Genomic DNA, 17,085 nt, shown 5'->3' with positions numbered 1-17,085 from the left:
CAATTTATATCCTCTGATGAATATCTTTACAATCATTACGTACTTTTGAAATATTGTTCCCTCTTTTGTCAAAGGACGACTTACTTGAACGCTTTTGAATAATTTGGGCTGAAAAGTCTACTACGTCAGATATGAGTATAGTTGTTCTGCTTTCTTTCCTCTCAACCTCCACTGGCTTAGTATGACTTTTGTAGTTGTTGTTGTTTGGTTTTTGGTTTTTCGAGGTAGGGCCTCACTGGAGCCCATGCTGACCTGGAATTCACTATGTAACCGCAGGCTGGCCTCCAGCGCACAGCGATCCTTCTACCTCAGCCCCCCGGCCCCCACCCCTGCCTGCCAGTGCTGAGATTAAAGATGAACACCGCCATGCCTGGCTAGCATGACATCCTTTCACATTCAGTCTCTAGATGTCTCCCCAGATGTGTCTCTTATAGCAAATATTTGGGTCTAAATTTTGTTTTTATTATGTAGAAACTTTGTATGGACAAATCATGTGTTGATACCATTCCCTTCCTCCCTGCCCTCATTCCAATGAGGGCCCTCCTCAGTGGGGTTTCTGGTATTCAACATGGGTTTGATGTCTGTTGTGATCTCTCCCTTTTCATTTCTGATTTTGTTAATTTGAGACTGCTCTATGTTTTTTTCATTTGATAAAATTGGCCATGGGTTTATCAATCTTGTTTATTTTTTTCAAAGAACCAGCTCTTTGTTTCATCAATTTTCTTAGTTGTTTTCTAAGTTTCCAATTCATTAATTTCTGCTCTGATCTTAATTATTTCTTTCCATCTGGAGCTCTTAGGATTGGAATGTTCATGTTTTTTCCAATTCCTTTAGGTAGATGGTTAGGTTATTAATTTGAGATCTCTCTGTCTTTGTTATGCAGGCATTTAATGCTAGGAATTTTCCCCTTAGGACTGCCTTCACTGTTTCCCATAAGTTTTGGTATGTTGTATTGTCTTTATTATTCAGTTCTAGAAATTTTACAATTTCCTTTTTTATTTCTTCCACAACCCATTCATTATCTAAAAGTGTGTTGTTGGACTGGAGAGATTGCTTAGCGGTTAAGGTGCTTGCTTGCAAAGCCAAAGGACCCAGGGCCAATTCCCCAAGATCCACATAGGCCAGATGCACAAGGTGGTACATGTGTCTGGAGTTTGCTTGCAGCAGCTGGATGCCCTCGTGCACCCATTCTTTATCTCTTTCTCTCTCTCTCTCTCTCTCTCTCTCTCTCTCTCTAATAAATAAAAATAAAACATTTAATTTTTTTATTTTTAGAAAGAGTGAGAGAGACAGAGAGACACAGAGAGAGAGTTGGCATATCAAGGCCTCAGCAACTGGAATCAAACTCCAGACACTTGCACCACCATGTGGGCATGTGCGACCTTGTGCTTGCCTCACCTTTGTGCATCTGGCTCATGTGGGATCTGGAGAGTCAAACATGGGTCCTTAGGCTTCACAGGCAAGTGCCTTAACCACTAAGCTATTGCTCTAGCCCAAAATAAAACATTTTAAAAAAATAAAATGTGTTGTTCAGTCTCCAGGAGCTGGTCAAATTTCTGTTGTGTCCCTTGTTGTTAATTTCTAGCTTTAAAGCATTGTGATCTGATATAATGCAGGAAGTTACATTAATTTTTCTGAATTTATGGAGGCATGCTTTATGCCCTAATATATGATCTATTTTGGAGAAGGTTCCATGGGCTGCTGAGAAGAATGTGTATTCTGTCGAATTGGGGTGGAAAATTCTGTAGATGTCCTCTAGGTCTAATTGATCTCTGGTGTTGTTGAGCTGTCTTACTTCCTTGTTGATTTTCTATTTGGATGATCTGCGTATTGGTAATAGTGAGGTATTGACGTTCTCTATATGATGGTGTTGAGATTTATTTCTGTTTTGTTGTCAATTAAGTTTTGTTTTATAAACTGTGGTGCACCTTGTTTGGTGCATATAAATTTATGATTGTAATGTCATCTTGTTGGATCATTCCTTTGATAAGTTAAAAGTGGCCATCTTTGTCCTTTTTGGATACTTTTGAAGTCTATTTTATCAGATATTAATATAGCTGGACCCTCTTGTTTCTTATGGGAAATCATTTTCCATCCTTTCACCCTGAGGAGGTGTCTGTCTTTAGTGGTGAGGTGGGTTTCTTGAAGACAGCAGATAGAAGGGTCCATTTATCTTCTTTTTCTTTCAATTTTTTTTATTTTTATTTTTTTAATTTATTTTTTATTAGTTTTCTATTCAGCAAATACAGGCAGTTTGGTACCATTATTAGGCTCATCTGTGACCTGCCCCCTCCCCATTGGCCCCACCTTGTTGAGGTATATGGGTCATGCCTTGTGGAGTTAGCCCACAGTTATTGGTACCATAAATGTCTCTGCATATCATGACCCAACATGTGGCTCTGACATTCCTTCTGCCCCCTCTTCCGCAAGATTTCCCTGAGCCATGTTGGGTTCATTTTTGGTCTGCTTCAGTGATGAGGTGTTGGGGGCCTCTGAGGCTCTGGCTCTCTGATTTGGTAGGAGTTGATTTTTCTCTGTGTTGGTCTCCTTCCCCCTTGTGCTGGTATCTGGTTCATCAGGAAAAGAGCAAAGAGTCCGTTTCTCTGATCCACCCTGTTAACATATGTCTTTTGATAGGTGAATTAAACCTTTAATATTTAAGGTTTTAACTGTGAGGTTCTATTTAATCCCTGCCCACTTGGAGGCTCTATGGAGTTTGGTGCTTTCTTGGGCTTTGTGTGATTTCAAGCCTGCTCTCGTCTTGGTGATTGTGATCTTTCTCCTATAGGCTGTAGAGATTGGTTGTTTGATTCTTCTATGTGGAGCATTCCCTGAAGTATTTTGTGTAGGTTTGGCTTTGTGTTCATATAATCATAGAGCTGGCTTTTATCATGGAGTTTTCCTTTCACCGTCTATTATGAGGGATACTTTCGCTGGGTACAATATCCATAAATATTTTTAGACTTTGAAGTGTTCCATTCCAGGCTGTTCTGGATTTCAGAGTTTCCTACTTTGAGACAGGGTTCCTCATTGACCTGGAGCTCAACAATTTTGCTAGATTAGTTGGTCAGGGATCCCCAGTGATCTTCCCAACACTAGAATTACAGGTGCATACCAGCACACCAGGCATTTTATGTGGGTACTGGGTATTGAATTCAAGTCTTCATGCTTGCAAGACAAGCATTTAACTAACTGAGCTCTCAACACAGCCCAGGTGTCAGCTTCTTCTGTCCATCTTCTGAAATGAAGGTTTAGTGATCATAAATTTCTTTAGCTTTTGCTTGTCTTTGAAAGTCTTTGTTTCTATGTTGATTTATAAGTTTATTGATTTAGTTGAGAAAGAGTATGGGCCTCTTGCCACTGCGAATAAACTCCAGATGCATGCACATGTGCATCTGTCTATACATGGGTACTGGCAATCGAGCCCAGGCTTGCAGACTTTGCAAGCCCAAAAGTACTTTAAACAATCAAGCCATTTCCCAGCCCGCCATAGTTTTTATTAATTGATCTCTTGAATATTTCTGTTTTATATTTTTTCAAAACCTTGGCCAGGCATGGTGGTGCACACCTTTATTCCCAGCACTTGGAAGGCAGAGGTAGGAGGATCACTGTGAGTTCGAGGCCACCCTGAGACTACATAGTGAATTCCAGGTCAGCCTGAGCTAGAGTGAAGCCCTACCTTTAAAAAAAAAAAACACTTAATTTGGGGCTGAAGAGATGGTTCAGCAGTTAATGTGTTTGCCTACAAAGCTTAGTGGCCCAGGTTCAATTCCTCAATACCTATGTAAAGCCAGACAAAGTGGAACATACTTCTGGAGTTCATTTGCAGTGGCACTATGCTCTGGTATGCCCATTGTATCTCTCAACTTCCCTCTCTCTCTCTCTCTCTCTCTCTCTCTCTCTCTCTCTTTCTCTCTCTCTCTCTCTCTCTCTCCTTGTAAATAAATAAATAAAACCTCAATTTTTTATTGAATTTCTCATGAATATAGCTGACTTTCTTGTCCAGGTCATGAAGTGACTTTATGACTTCAATCATTTTAATTGTTGGAGTCTTCTCTGCAGTCATTGATCATTTTAAAAAGTAGACTTTTGGCCAGGCATGGTGACTCAGGCCTTTAATCCCAGCACTCAGAAAGTAGAGGTAGAATGACCACTGTGAGTTCGAGACCACCCTGGAACTACACAGTGAAGCCAGGTCAGCCTGGGCTACTGAGAAGAACAGCAGGCGTTGGGATTAGTAAAACTCCAGCTGAAAGAAGAATGGGTGAGAGAGTGATGGAGCAGTAACTCACTACTCCAGCCACTTCAGACAAGCACACCCCTCCACAAGTGAGCTCATAGTCATCTCAAGGGCACATATATGTGTGCGCAGTATACACCACACACATGCACACCACATTACACACACACACCAAAAAAAAAAAAAAATTGTAACATATTTCTTGAGACCTAAATTTAAGGAAACTGCAAGTGGTGTTTCATGATGGCCAAAAAATAAAAAATAAAAGTTCTCCCCATGACAGAAAACAGCCTTAGCCCAAAGTGATTCACTTGGGTATTTTGAGATAGTGGAGACATGGTCTTCGGAGGACTGAAATTGTTAAACATAAATATATGTGATAGATGTGAAATTAATTTTTTCTCCCTTTGAGGATAGTGATATTCTATATCAATTAATTTATATATTTTATAAAACATTTATTTTATGGACCTCTTACAGTGTTGCAAATGACTGGTACACTCATTAACCTTTTTATATTTTTATTTATTTACTTAAGTAAGAGTGAGTGAGAAACAGAAAGTGGCAGAGAGAGAGAGGGAATGGGCATGCCAAGGCCTCCAGCCGCTGCAAACAGACTCCAGATGGACAAGCACCTTTGTGCCTCTGGCTTAATATGGCTACTGAGGAATCAAACTCGGGTCTTTAGGCTCTACAGGCAAGCACCTTGATCGCTGAAACATCTCTCCAGCCCCCATTTGTTAAACTCTCATTCAGGCATTTAATAAGTATAATAATCTAACATTTCAGCTATTACAAAAATAAATTTAAAAGAATCAATTAAATTAACATGTTTACCTTTATACACATGCCCTGTTTCTCTTTCATATCCTACATGGCTCAAAACTGGTAAGGTTCTTTTAGTGGTTTGATTCAGGTGTCCCCATAAACTTAGATGTTCTGGATGCTAGGTTCCCCAGCTGATGGCAATTGGAAATTAAAGCCTCCTGAAGGCAGTGTATTGTTGGGGGAGGGCTTATGGGTGTTATAGCCAGTTTCCCCATGCCAATGTTTGGCACACTGTTCTGTTACTGTTGTCCACCTTATGTGGGCCAGGGGGTGATGTCCACCCTCTGCTCGTGCCATCGTTTTCCCTACCATTGTGGAGCTTCCCCTCGAGCCTGTAAACCAAAATAAACCTCTTCTTCCCACAAGTTGCTCTTGGTTGGGTGATTTCTACCAGCAATGTGTACCTGACTGCAACAGTTCTCATATCACCCTTCTATACTTATAAACAATTGGGATTATTGACTACGTATAACTTTATTATATTTTTATCTTTATTTATTTATTTGAGAGAGAGAGAGATGGGTGTACCAGGGCCTCCAGCCACTGCAAATGAACTCCAGATGCATGTGCCACCTTGTGCATCTGGTTTACATGGGTCCTGGGGAATTGAACCTGGCTGGGTCCTGTGGCTTTGCAGGCAAGTGCCTTTAATGCTTAGCCTTCCAGCCCCCAACTACCTATAACTCTTGAGCAGTTTAATTAGCATTGGTATCTGCCTCCTTAGTGCAAAAGGCAGCTGTCGGTCTCATAATTAGCATAGATTTATTAATCAGCACATTGGAATTTCTCACTGCCTTACATGAATATAACACTTTTGTGTGAAAGAGAACTGTTTAATGTTCTGATTCTATGTATTTTGTTTAATTTAGAATTTATGTCCATATGGGGGTAAATGTTAACAAAATATAAATCCTGTTGATATGTCAGATACATTTACATGCAAATTTACATTGAATTAAACACTTCCCTATTTACCTTACATTTCAGTATTTAATTTCAACTCATGATTTGCACTCTAACTTTTTTTGTTGCTATTGTTTTAAAACAAGGTCTTAGCCGGGCGTGGTGGCACATGCCTTTAATCCCAGCACCCGGGAGGCAGAGGTAGGAGGATCACCGTGAGTTCAAGGCCACCCTGAGACTACATAGTGAATTCCAGGTAAGCCTAGACTAGAGTGAGACCCTACCTCGGAAAAAAAAAAAAAAAAAGCTAGGTCTTCTGCAGCCCTAGCTGGCCTTGAACTTGTGATGATCCTCTTGCCTCTGCTACTGAGCTGCAAGTACTAGAGCCATGCGCCACCACACCCAGTGCCACCCTGACATTTTGAGACATCTTTCTCAAGTTCCTTACATATGCTTCCATTTCTCTATCCTTGATTAAATGGTGGTTCATCTTCTAAACTTGGGGATTAATGTAGCTTTAGAGATTCAACACAGCAAAATCTTCAGAATCAGGCAGGACACTTCCTCAAAACTCAACATTTCCTGATCTCTCCACCTAAGCATCTCCTGAGATGTTTGATAAGAAAAGCACTCACAAACACTTTAATAACTCTGGTGTTCACTAGAAAGTTGTAATTGTTCTTTGGTAATTAGTAACTGAGTCAAAAATTAAGTTTAAGCTTCCCCAGTGTGCACCCTCATTATTGTTCCAGTGAAATGATATATTGCAGTTTTTGTGGGGAATTGAGCTCACAAGGTTGCAAAGCTTTATCACAGACCTGACTTTCTCTCTCCTGCACACTCACCGGCTATCCTTAGCGTCACCCTGAGTCAATATCATCCTGGCAGCAAGGAGAAGTGAGTCTTTTTTATTTTGGTCTGTGAAGTATAGTCCACAAAGGGAATGGGTGTGTTAGGGAGAGAATAAGAATTCTTGTCTGAAGCCGGCCATGGTGGCACACACCCTTAATCCCACCACTTGGGAGGCTGAGGTAAGAGGAATCCTTGTGAGTAAAGGCCACCTTGAGACTACATAGTGAATTCCAGGTCAGCCTGGCCTGGAACAAAATCCTACCTGAGGAAAAAATGTTCTTGTCTGAAAAAGAGATTCTTTGGGGGCTACAAATGGAGATGTGGCAAAGCTATACAGAAAAGGGAAAATAATTACTGAGTCATGAGGTGAACTTGTTGTCAAAGCATAGTGGACCAAGATCCTAAACCAAACCCTTGTGGTTCCTATCAATTTTATTCAATTCTTACTATTCCTTGTCGGATTTTTAATTATGAAGCATATATCCTTTAAAATTTATGTAATATAACTCAGAAATTAATCTGCTAGCTATTCTGTCTTCCCAGTAAATAAAAAACAATTACAAGATTAGTAGACATATTTCTGCAATAACTCCATAATTGTGATAATGTATAGATGTGGCTAATCAGGTTATTTCTGTTGAGGAACAGAAAACAGTGGGCATGCTCTATTCCTAGTAGAAAAAACAATGGTGCTTAGTAAGGAAACATCTAATACCTGTGGATTATTTTTCTACAGTGCACATTCTTGAAGCCAGGGCAGAAATGTTCAGGGAAAGGTAATTTGAAGACCTTGGTTCTTTCTGTTGTTAAAAAAAAAAAAAAAAAAAAAGGGCTGGAGAGATGGCTTAGCGGTTAAGCGCTTGCCTATGAAGCCTAAGGACCCCGGTTCGAGGCTCCGTTCCCCAGGTCCCACGTTAGCCAGATGCACAAGGGGGCGCACGCGTCTGGAGTTCATTTGCAGAGGCTGGAAGCCCTGGCGCGCCCATTCTCTCTCTCTCTCCCTGTCTTTCTCTCCGTGTCTATAGCTCTCAAATAAATAAATAAATAATTTTAAAAAAAAAAAGGAAGAAAGAAAGAAAGAGAGAAAGAAAGAAAGAAAAGAGAAACAATACTTAGTTTTTATGTTTGCATTATTTGTAATATTGGTTTCAAAAATATTCTAATGCTGTTTACAGATTCCATATCAATCTTTACAGTATTTAAATTAATATAAGGAACATTCTCCTTTCTGGTTCTCTTTTTGCATAGTGTAGTTGTATTTTTATATGTTTAAAAATAATTAACTCAGGGCTGGAGAGATGGCTTAAAAGTGGTTAAACGCTTGCCTGTGAAGCCTAAGGACCCCGGTTCAAGGCTGGATTCCCCAGGACCCATGTAAGCCAGGTGCACCAGGTGGCACATGCATCTGGAGTTCCTTTACAGTGGCTAGAGGTCCTGGTGTGCCCATTTTCTTTCTCTCTCTTCGCTCTCTCTCTTTCTCTCTCTCTCTCTCTCTTTCTCTCCTTCCCTCTTTCTCTCTGTCACTCTCAAATAAATAAATAAATAATAATAAAAATTAATTAAATTAGTTAGTATAAGCACTCCTGCTTTCTTTTGTTTGTCACTTGATAGTTTATCTTTTTCCAGCCCGTTTTTTCACTCTACATGTATTCTTAAATATAAAATAAGCCTCTCATAAGCAGGCATCATATAGTTCAATCTTTTATTAAGAACCTTAATATAAACCAGGTGTGGTGACGCACACCTTTAATCCCAGCACTGGAGAGGCAGAGGTAGGAGGATTGCCAAGAGTTCGAGGCCACCCTGAGACTCCATAGTGAATTCCAGGTCAGCCTGGGCTAGAGTGAGACCCTACCTCAAAAAAAAAAAAAAAAAAAAGAGGAAGAACTTTAATATTTTAATATATTAGACTCCTATCAAACAAAAAGGATGTTAGTTCAAAATACAAATTAGATTCTCCAATTCAATGATAAATTCTTCCATTCAAAAAAAATGGGCTAATACTGGTATGGTGTTGCACACCTTTAATCTCAGCACTCAGGAGGCTAAGGCAGGAGGATTGCTATGAGTTTGAGGCCATCCTGAGACTATATAGTGAATCCCAGGTCAGCCTGGCTACAGTGAGACCCTACCTTGAAAACCAAAAAGAAAGGGCTGGAGAGATGGCTTCATGGTTATGGCACTTGCCTGCAAAGCCTAAGGACCCAGGTTCAATTCCCCAGCACCCACATAAGCCAAATGTACAAGGAGGCACATGCGTCTGGAATTCATTTGCAGTGGCTAGAGGCCCTGCAGACCCATATTCTCTCTCTCTCTCTCTCTCTCTCTCTCTCTCTCTCTCTCATAAATAAATAAAATAATTTAAAAAGAGAGAGAAAAAAACAGAATAGCTGGGCATGGTGGCGCACACCTTTAGTCCCAGCACTTGGAAGGCAGAGGTAGAAGGATCACTGTGAGTTCAAGGCTAGCCTGAGACTATAGAGTGAGATCCAGGTAAGCCTGAACTAGAATGAGACCTTATCTCAAAAAATACATAAATAAACTGGGTGTGGTGGCGCATGCCTTTAATCCCAGCACTCCGAAAGCAGAGGTAGGAGGATTGCCATGAGATCAAGGCCACCCTGAGACTACATAGTGAATTCCAGGTCAGCCTGAGCCAGAGTAAAACCCTACCTCGAAAAACCAAAAATAAATAAATAAATAAATACATGCTAAATGATAATGACAGACATTGCTATTAGTATGCTGAGGAAAAGGTAATAATGAACTGTTTCTTAGCTTTACCACTTTAATAAAGTTTTACTATAATAAGTCAACTTCAAAAATAATAACTTAATTAAAATCATTTTTGACATTTTTCAATTTGCAAACAAATGTTAACTTCCTTGGAAATTAATGGTGATTCGTTTTCACTTACACAATAATGTACCTCTGACTCTAGTTTTATGTAGCCTTGTTGAGCACACACTGGTTACACTGTGTTCTAGAAGAACTTGAGTGAAAAAGATTCTCCTCTTTAAATTTCACATTAAATGATTTGCACATTCAATTAAATCAGTTTCACCTACTATGGGCATTCCCTTAAGGTTATAAAATCATAGAATTTATTTTCTGTTTGCATTCCTAAAACATTATAGGTGACATTTGTTAAATTAACTAATTAATTAAGCTAGTAAACTTATATGACAAGTTGCCAATAGTTTAAATTCCTAGCTGTGTCATTAAAAACTGACAGTAAGAGCCGGGCATGGTGGCACACGCCTTTAATCCCAGCACTCAGGAGGCAGAGGTAGGAGGATTGCCGTGAGTTCAAGGCCACCCTGAGACTACATGGTGAATTCCAGGTCAGCCTGAGCCAAAGTGAGACCCTACCTCGAAAAAACAAACAAAAAAAAAAAGACATATTGGGCTAGAGAGATGGCTTAGTTAGTGGTTAAGGCACTTGCTTGCCTGCAAAACCAAAGGACTCAGGTTCAGTTCCCCAGTGCCATGTAAGCCAGATGCACAAGGCAGTGCATGTGTCTGAAGTTCGTTTGCAATGGCTAGAAACCCTGCTGCACTCATTCTCTGTGTGTATGTGTGTCTCTCTCTCTATGTCTCTATCTATCTGTCTGCCACTCTCTTTCTCTCCCTCTCTCTAAATAAATAAATAATGCTGAGTTCAGTAGATTGTCACCTCCTGCCTCTACCTCTTAAAAGGAGGCCACTAGAAAGGTCATTTAGTTTCCTTGTGCCAAGTATCTCCTTATATATCAAGTAAGAATAATACAATGTGTATTTCATGAAATTGTTCTACAAGTTATATTTAAGATATAATACTAAACTTTATCATGAAATATTGTGGAAAGAAGGTGATATTTAAAATCATTGGTCAAAGGGTTTGGGAGATGGCTCCGTGGATAAATCACTTGCTCCCGCGGCACAAGTACCTGAGTTCAGATTGTCAGAACTCGTGTAAAAGGCAGCTGCTGCGCTCGGCATCTATAAGCAGTGGTGAAGAGCAGTGTGGAGACAGGGGAATTTCCAGAATCTTGCAGCCTGGTGAATGCAACAGAGAACAGTAAGAACTGGAGACCTGCCTCCAACAAGGTGGAAGGCAAAGACAGACAGACGAGGCTTTCCTTTGACCTCCCACACCCGCTGTGTGTGAATACACACAAATAGAGAGAGGGGGGAGGATTGGGGGAGGGAGGGAGAGATAATTGGTTGGAAACAATGGTAAGTGGGAAATAATGGATTTGAGCTGCACACCTGAAACATGCCCCCATTTTTTTATTCAGGATCCTGTCACTCCCAATGGATGATCGCTCACTGGAGTGACCCATGACCTCTGGTGATTTGGTCATGGGAATGATCTTCCTGTGGCAAATGATGGCTGGCTTCCTGGGGAATTTATTTCTTCTCTGTTATTATAATTTCCTTTATTTCACCAGATATACCATAAGGTCCACAGATTTGATCCTCAAGCACTTGACTTTGGCCAACTTATTGGTCATACTCTCTAAAGGAGTCCCACAAACAATGTCTGCTTTGGGGTTGAAACATTTCCTCGGGGATGCTGGATGTAAACTTGTTTTCTATGCTCACCGAGTGGGCAGAGGTGTGTGCATGGGAATCACCTGCCTACTGAGTACCTTCCAGGCCATCACCATCTGCCCCAGGAGCAGCAGGTGGGCCGAACTCAAAGTACAAGCTTCCAAGTACCTTGGACCAGCCAACATCCTGTGCTGGATCCTGAACATCCTGGTAAACAGCATCGTTCCTGTAGAGGTTGGCAAGTGGAGCGGCAGAAACGGTACCAACAAAAGGAATTACGGATTCTGCTCTGCAGAAAGTAGTAGCAGAATTACAGGATTCCTACTTACAGCCCTGTTTGCCTCCTATGATATTTTGTGTTTGGGACTCACAGTCTGGGCCAGTGGCTTCATGGTTTTCATCCTGCACAGGCACAAGCATCAGGTCCAGCACGTTCGTGCAGCTGTTTCTCCCACGTCCTCCCCCGAGTCCAGAGTCACCCGAAGCATCCTCATGCTAATGGGGGCCTTTGTAGCATTCTACACCCTCTCCTTCATCTTTTCACTGATTTTTGCTCTTTCTCGGGATTCAGGCTGGTTGCTGATCAACGCTTCTGCACTAATCACAGCTTGTTTTCCTACAGTCAGCCCCTTTATTCTCATGAAGCGTGACCCCAGACTATCCACGTTCTGCTATGCCTGCTGTAAAGAGAATAGCTTCCTAAATTGTTCAAGTAACTCTAAGTTGGTTTTTGTTTGTTTGTTTGTTTTGGTTTTTTTGAGGTAGGGTCTCGCTGTAGCCCAGGCTGATCTGGAATTCACTATGTAGTCTCAGGGTGGCCTCAAACTCACAGTGATCCTCCTACTTCTGGCTCCGGAGTGCTGAGATTAAAGATGTGCACCACCATGCCTGGCTTGAGTTCTTTATGTTTTATATTTTTTATTTTTATTTATTTATTTGAGCGAGATGGACAGAAGGAGGAAGAGTATGAACATGCCAGGGCCTCTAGCCACTGCAAACAAACTCCAGATACATGTGCCACCTTATGCATCTGGCTTTATGAGTATACTGGGGAATCAAACCTGGGTCCTTAGGCTTTTCAGGCAAGCGCCTTAACCATTAAACATCTCTCCAGCCCCCAAAGGTTTTTATAATCTTCATGTTTTCCAATATTCTAATGGAGAAGTTCTGTGGTTTTTTACTTGTGTGTGTGTGGTGTGCTTGTGTGTTTGTATGCACGTTGACAAACTTATATGCAGGTGTGCGTGCACATGTGTGCTCCTGCAGATGGAAGTCAAAGGTTGATGTCAGGTGTCTTCCCGGATCACTCTCTACTTTATTGACTGAGGCAAGGTCTGTCGCCTGAACACAGAGCTCATCAGTTTGGCTAGTCTGGCCACCAGCTTCCCTGAGGGTCCTCGATCTTTGAGCTCAAGCAATAGGACTATAAGTAGGCTGCCACCCACTAATGGCATTCATGTGGATGCCAGACAGCTGAACTCTGGTCCTCACACCTGCACGGCACTCTTCATCCACTGAACCATCTCCCTAGCCCCTGAGGTGGTTAACTTTAAAGTTTTTAAACAGGGGGCTAGAGAGATGGCTTAGTGGTTAAGCGCTTGCTTGTGAAGCCTAAGGACCCCGGTTCAAGGCTTGATTCCCCAGGACCCACGTTAGCCAGATGCACAAGGTAGTGCATGCATCTGGAGCTCATTCACAGTGGCTGGAGGCCCTGTTGCACCTTCCCTCCCTCCGCCCCCCCCTTTCTCTGTGTTGCTCTCAAAATAAATAAAAATGAATAAAGTTTTTAAACAGGACTGCTAATAATTAGGAAACAATGCAAAAATTAATTGAGTTTTGTAATTATCTTGAAACAGGGTTTTGCTATGTATACCAGACTGGTGTGAACTGATTATATAACCCAGACCAGCCTCTGACTTACAACAGTCCTCCTGCCTTGGCCTCCCACATTCTAGGATTACAAGCAAGCACCATCACCCAGCTCAGTATTTCATTTTGTTTTCCTGAGGTAGGGTCTTACTCTAGACCAGGCTGATCTGAAACTTTCTCCATAACCCAGGCTGCCTTCAGATTCATGGTGATCCTCCTACCTCAGCCTCCTGATTGCTTGCCTCAGCCAGCGGGGAGTTAAACAAGGACATGAGGGGAAAGTAACCTGGATGGGAGACAAGAGACACAAAGAAGGAGACCAAGTCTATATTCTGATCAAGGTCTCAGATTTATTCAGGCAAGCACAAGCTTATATACAGAAAATAAAACTTTCTAGACAGTGCCTATGTGCCTAAAGTCTGCTCCACAGATGCCTCTGTGTCTGAAAACTGTTTGCCAAGGCCATACCATAAGGTCTCTGTGCCTGGAGATCCAAAAACAGCTTCAGTTCTCATGGTCAAAGAGCAGCTACAGCTCCCAACATCTCCTCCCTTCTTTTATACTTAAGACGGGGAGACCCACTATTCAGCAGTGGGCTTTAACCAACTGGGGGAGTATTGACCTGACACCTCCCGTGGGCTGTCATTTTTTTCATCCCACAGTCTTGGCCCTTGGTACCTTTGGGGGAGGGGAGGCAGGGCCTATATGATCATAATAAGTGTGGTACCAACCTCCATGCAAGTCAGGTTTTTCCTCTCAGGGAATTCAGAAGTGGTCAGAAAGGGACCTTCCTTTGCGGTGCTTTGCCTTGCACCCATGTTGGTGCCCATATCATACTCACTTTATTGTGAGCTGATATGCATAGGTCTGAATCCTATGCAGCTCCTAAAGGAGGGGAGTCAAGGACGTATTCTATAGTGCATGGCTCAGACCTCTGCACGAACATTCACAATAGACTTAATTAGACACTTGAAGAAAATAGGTAATAGGCATAAGAGAAGCAGAAGGCAAACTCCCACAGCTGCAAAGCTGCCTATACAGGAACTTAGAGAGTCCCAACCAGGCAACACAGACTGAATTGCAGCAAGTAAATCATTATCAGCCTTAGTGGAATCAAAATCAAGATGACTGTTCTGTATAGCTAAAATTTCTCCAAGGCTTTGAAAGATTAACAGGAATCATAACAAATGCAGGTTGTTTGACAATCATTATAGTTCCAGAATCATGACAAATACAATTGGACAGACTACAATTATCACAGGTAACATTAAACATTTCCTCAGACCTGTGATACCAGGTAACATTTATATTCCCTAACATCAGGGCATAAGGTGGTGTAACACAGGCCATAACAGTTCCCTTTGGAAGGCTATTTGAATTATTGCTGGCAGATGTAACCTTGATACCTCCCATAGCAGCAGCAATTTTCCACACGTAAGTTTGCTGATGTCCATTATCTGACCACCACAATCCTGAGGACAGTCCAGTGGCCCAATCATTAACCCATTCAGTTTTACTCTTTATAGAGCCTACTGATCCTGACCAGTCCTTAACATATCTAGTAGATCCAGAAACATTATTCCTGGTAAATTGTTTCCCTACACATTTGCTCCAACATATAGATTTATTGAACCAAGGTGTATTTCCTTCACAGGGAATAAAGTCCTCTGGTGGACTATCTCCTGTAACTTGATTTCCATAGGGAAGCCAAATAGAAATTCTGCTTGTTTGAACCTGCTTTATCTTCTTTGTACCTTGTACATGCTCTTGTACATGCTTTACAGTAATGTTTCTTTCCTTTATTTCAAAACATCCCACTATGCTAGTCTTAGAAAAGCATAGTGGAATCCCTAGACCACGCCCTGAATATGAACTCATAATTATTTGATGTAATTCTATATTTTTACTAGATGGCGTACTTAGAAACTGAGTGTTATTGACTAGAACTATGATTTCTTTTTTCTCCCAAGTCACTGGATGTAATATAGGAGGGTCAGGAACATAGGTCTAGTAAAGTTCACTGTAAGCGAGATGTAGATGACTCCATATTATCGGGATCAGCAGTGTCTTCTTGTTTGATCTCGTGGCCTGCATGCCGCACCAAACGTTCTGGCAACCATCTGGCTCCATTTTCTTTCTGTGAAAAAATACAAAGATCCTTGTCCCCATATTAATTCAGGGTCGGGTCCACTCCATTTGTTAGTCAATGGATCTTTCCACATTGCTTTAGCATAATTAGTGTTGGTTTGTGCATGCCAAAAATGGTCAGCAGCAGAAGACCCTTTTGCATCCAAAAGTAAAAAATTTAAAAATAAACAAACTATGATTTAACCATCTTGTTACAGATCCCTGTATCATTTTTTCCTTTTTTGTTTTTTGTAACTAGATTTCTGTCTTTTCTTTCCAGCTAATAAAATATCATCCATATAATGAATAATATATAATTGAGGAAATTTGCTTCTTTTAGAAGCTAAAGCTTTAGCCACAAATTTCTGACATAAAGTTGGACTATTAGCCATACCTTGAGGGAGAAACTTTCCAGACACAAAGAGGATAGGAGTGGCTGCTGTGGGAGAGAGAAAGAGAGAGAGAGAGAAAGAGAGAAGTATGGGCAGCTCCCAACAATTGCTGACATTAAAGGTGTGAGCCACTGCACCCAGATAGTATTTAACTTTAAATCAGTTAATGAATGTTGTTATGGAATTAACTGGGGACAGACATATGAGAAGTTTTTCATGAAATGTAAGAGCCAGAGTGATGATCATCAAGAAAAATAGGAAAAGTGGGGACTGGAGAGATGGCTCACTAATTAAAGGTGCTTATTTTTTGTTTTGTTTTGTTTTGTTTCTAGGAGGGTTTCACTGTAGTCCAGGCTTACCTGGAATTCACTATGTAGTCTCAGGGTGGCCTTGAACTCATGGCAATCCTCCTACCTCTGCCTCCCAAGTGCTGGGATTAAAGGCATGCACCACCACACCCGGCCCAAAGGTGCTTACTTTAAAGCCTGATGGCCTGTGTTTGATTCCTCAGGACCCACGTAAAGCCAAATGCACAAAGTGGCACATGCATGTAGAGTTCATTTTCACTGGGCATGCCCATACTTCTTTCTCTTTCTCTCTCTCTCTCTCTCTCTCCCCCCCCCCTCTCTCCCACAGCAGGACTCTACCTCAAAAAAAAAAAAAAAAAAGAAGAAGAAGAAGAAGAAGTGTCAGTGGGTTACAAGGATACAAAGATAAGCCCTCCATCCACAAGATAACTGTATCTGGAAAGTAGCTTTCAGAGATTAGAATGAATGTGTCTCAAGCCCAAGGAAAAAGGCAAGATGCAGTAAGATGATCAGATGCACTACACTTGCTGCTTTGTTTTAGACATCCCCTATGAATTTTATCCAACAATACTCTACGGTGATAAACAATGAATAATTTTTACCACTGCCATGTGGAACAACTGTAGCCAAGACTTGGATAACATAGTGAGAAATGGCCACTAAACCCAGTCGCCTGTTCTGTTTCAGGAAGGATTGTTATACTAAAAGTAACAAGCTTTTGCTGCTTTGGTTTGAGGGTCCATCCTGTCATGACAGGGAAGGCAGTGGGTGGCAGAAGCAGCTCATTGGCTGCGGCACGAAGCGCAAGTCTGCCTACTGACATCTTGGTGGAGCAGATTCAACCCTTCGAGCCTCTTTCCCCAATTTTCTTACCTTTTTGTGTTGGTTTGTTTGTTTTTTTTGGTTTTTGTTTTTGTTTTTGTTTTTGTTTTTGTCTTTGTTTTTGAGGTTTCACTCTAGCTCAGGCTGACCTAGAATTACTCTGTAGTCCAGGGTGGCCTCAGACTCATGCCAATCCTCATACCTCTGC

The 17,085-nt window shown here is 41.4% G+C and overlaps 1 protein-coding gene across 1 annotated transcript; it reads left to right on the top strand.

Annotated features, from left to right (window-relative positions):
- The first annotated feature begins 11,146 nt into the window (after positions 1-11,146).
- Positions 11,147-16,875, top strand: LOC123454586 (vomeronasal type-1 receptor 3-like). Its single transcript, XM_045133282.1, has 2 exons — positions 11,147-12,081; positions 16,743-16,875. Exons 1-2 carry the CDS (start codon positions 11,147-11,149, stop codon positions 16,873-16,875), a joined length of 1,068 nt encoding a protein of 355 aa, XP_044989217.1.
- The last annotated feature ends 210 nt before the right edge of the window (positions 16,876-17,085 follow it).

Source organism: Jaculus jaculus, chromosome 14 (genome assembly GCF_020740685.1).
Source record: "Jaculus jaculus isolate mJacJac1 chromosome 14, mJacJac1.mat.Y.cur, whole genome shotgun sequence".
Classification (NCBI taxonomy): Eukaryota; Metazoa; Chordata; class Mammalia; order Rodentia; family Dipodidae; genus Jaculus; species Jaculus jaculus.
The sequence above is the reverse complement of the archived record's forward strand: the minus strand, read 5'-3'. Positions and strand labels throughout refer to the sequence as shown.